This window comes from Carya illinoinensis, chromosome 4, assembly GCF_018687715.1.
Source record: "Carya illinoinensis cultivar Pawnee chromosome 4, C.illinoinensisPawnee_v1, whole genome shotgun sequence".
Lineage (NCBI taxonomy): Eukaryota > Viridiplantae > Streptophyta > Magnoliopsida > Fagales > Juglandaceae > Carya > Carya illinoinensis.
The window spans coordinates 21268919-21271751 of NC_056755.1; the positions used below are offsets into that span (position 1 = coordinate 21268919).

Below are 2833 nucleotides of genomic sequence, written 5' to 3' on the forward strand. Positions count from 1 at the left end.
TATTTTTATTTTTATTTTTTTGAAATTTTGTAAGAGATTTAAAAACATATTTGAAAAAAAAAATAAAAAAATTGGATGTCTAATGGCTCCTCTAGCTAGGTGGGTGTAGCAGCACCCTTGTGACTAAAGTATTTCCTGTTTCTTGAACTTGAATAAGAGCTTGTTTCTTGTTCACTTTTCCGTTCATACTAGAACTGCTCACAACATATTGAACATATAATGGAAAGCCACCACCAATAAAAGTAAGAAGACTGATCATTCTTTATTCTTATATAAAGTGGGAGAAAGCAAGCCGGCCACTTTGATAACGTATATATAGTGCACACAGGCATATACAGATGAAGGGCAAATATATATAAGACATGCAATAGTACTATATTAATAATAGAGTAATGTTATACACCACACCACTATCTTACTTGCATCTTATTATATATGATGTGGGGCATTTATTACTATTTGATGATAAAAAAGTATGTAATAAATGATCATTTAAAGGTGATAAATGACACATCTTATTTAGTGGAATGCAAATGAAATGATAGTATGGTAATATAGAATTTTCCTTAATAATGTATATATCCTCGGCATGCACACAGTTTTTCACTCTTGGAAGAGCTAGCCATTAATTTAAGGATAAACCTCAATGAGAGACCTTAAACCCAGTATGTGGGTTATCTTGTAGTCACTGAAACCAGCATCGAAAAACAGCTTTGCCCATTCTTTCTCGTTTCTCTCTTTTCCAGTGGCCATTACCATCATCACCATGTCAAAAAATAGCTGCGTCTCAATCGACTCCTCATCATCTTCTTTCTGGTTCTGTACTATCATGTCAATGATTATCACCTTTCCTTTCTTGTCATTGCTCGTGATTGCCTCTTTGCATCTTCCAAGTATTTTAATGCATTCCTCGTCGTTCCAGTCATGCAATATCCACTGCTTGTCATTCGCATTCACAATCAATTTAGTGACAAGTAGATATGTTTTTTATACAATTCCTCAATAAAATATAGCTAATTCTATATATCACATTTACTACTATTAGATTATTTTTTATTGGATAGTTCTTTATCATAATATTATAATATAATGGTGATAAATATGCTACATCTTATATAATGGAATGAGACTGTGGTGTATAACATTACTTATAAAATAATATTATTTTTTAAAATATTAATTAGAGTTTGAGCCATATTAATCTTATATCCAGCCTAAGAAATAGTTCTAACTAATAGACGGATCGATGTGAATGCTGCAACTCTTTTTTAAATTTCATCCAAGTGAGCAATATTCCAGTTTAAACATTGTAATTAAATATTTCGATATCGGTATGTTTTAGTGTACCGTTTTAAGATTAAGTATATATTTTGAATTTAATGTTGGTCGCAATTGCCTGTTTTTCTTGTAGTATTTTTAGATCATATCACTATTATATTTTTAATAATTTTACAGCTTTTTTATTTTTCTTTCTTTGTTTTTGTTTTTCTTAATTCGAGTTTATAACTTTTTTAATATTATCTTCTAACGCCAATATCTCTATCTTTTTTTAGTGTTAATTTTTTAACGTATATTCATTATAAATTGTCAATTATTCAACATACAATATTATGCACACATATTATGATGGAAATGGTTTTTTAGACGGATGTTTTCAAAAAATATCATTTTTGTCCGAAAAATATATAATATATTTTCACTTTGCTTAGGGGATGTATTTATATGCATGCGAATACCTGGTTTGTATATGATAGCTCTAAAAGTGATATATTTACCTTAAGCAAGATTGCATCTGCAGGAGGAACTGCCTCAAACATGTCCCCTCCAATATACTTCAACTTCTTACTCCCTTCCAAGCCAGCAACTACATGTGGGAGATCAAGCACCGTGCACTCCATACTTGGGACTGCGTCGGCAATGGCCTTGGCCACAGTTCCTGTACCGCCACCAACATCAACCAATGATTCCAATCCACTGAACACTGCGCTGCACTTATCGATCACCACGCTCATCACCAAGCGAGCATCACTAGCCATAGCGTCATTGAAAAGATGGTTAAGCTTTGGGTCATGGCCCCCATAATCCCAAAACTTCTTTCCATGTGCCGTATCAAACGGCGTAAGATCTTCATTTTGGAACCATGCGGTCAGAAAATGCCAAGGCTTTGTCAAAACAGGATCGAGCATGGCAATTAAGAATGGGGTAACACTCAAGGGATTGTCCTTGAGCAGGAGCCTGGAAGCATCAGTGAGTGCATACCTTTCTTCTTGGTCATTTCCGATTATTTTTTCTGCAACAAAGAAGCCAGAGTGGATCAGAATGCGCATGAGACGAGAAACATTACAAGCTTTTGTTGGGTGGATAGGGAGTGCTACAAGGAGCTCAGAAAGAGTCATGGGCTTTCCGTGGTTGTGGATGATATCAGGTATACCAAGCTGAATTGCACATTTAAGGGACATGGAGTTTATGAAGTTGAAAATGCGGTTCCATATGAGGGCTTGAGCATTAAGCAGCTTGGCTAAATGTTCTCCAGGAACCAGTTCGAAACTAGGCTGTCTAAGACCACTCATTTTGCTTATTTCATATAAGTTCCTGAGAACAATGCTGAGCCCTATATGTAGAGCGGAAATGAGGGCTGTACCCCATCAAGTTCATTTAATTTCAGCAGAGCTAAATAGAGCTAGCTGTCGGCACCCATAAAAAACGCATTTAATTTTATGTAGCACTACAAAGTTGACCTTTCTCTATCATAAATTGTATGCAACCTAATTTCTTTTCTTCATGCATGCTTGCTCTGATCTCTTAGAGAATCAACGTCCGAAAATTTTAGCTA

At 34.8% G+C, this 2833-nt stretch overlaps 1 protein-coding gene across 1 annotated transcript; it reads right to left on the minus strand.

Moving 5' to 3' along the window:
- Window positions 1-237: 237 nt before the first annotated feature.
- Window positions 238-2596, minus strand: LOC122306832 (probable O-methyltransferase 3). The gene is made up of 2 exons (XM_043119352.1): window positions 1776-2596; window positions 238-936 (listed from the first exon to the last, which is right to left on the minus strand). The coding sequence occupies exons 1-2, from the start codon at window positions 2568-2570 to the stop codon at window positions 631-633; spliced, it is 1101 nt and encodes a 366-aa protein (XP_042975286.1). The 5' UTR covers window positions 2571-2596; the 3' UTR covers window positions 238-630.
- Between the last annotated feature and the right edge of the window lie 237 nt (window positions 2597-2833).

What these genes read in the sequence shown, in the direction of transcription:
- LOC122306832 (XM_043119352.1), bottom strand. Translation starts at nt 2,570, where the DNA reads ATGAGTGGTCTTAGACAGCCTAGTTTCGAACTGGTTCCTGGAGAACAT. An exon ending in CAGATGCAATCTTGCTTAAG is followed by an intron (nt 937 to 1,775) that starts GTAAATATATCA and finishes AATGACAAGCAG; the next exon opens with TGGATATTGCATGACTGGAA.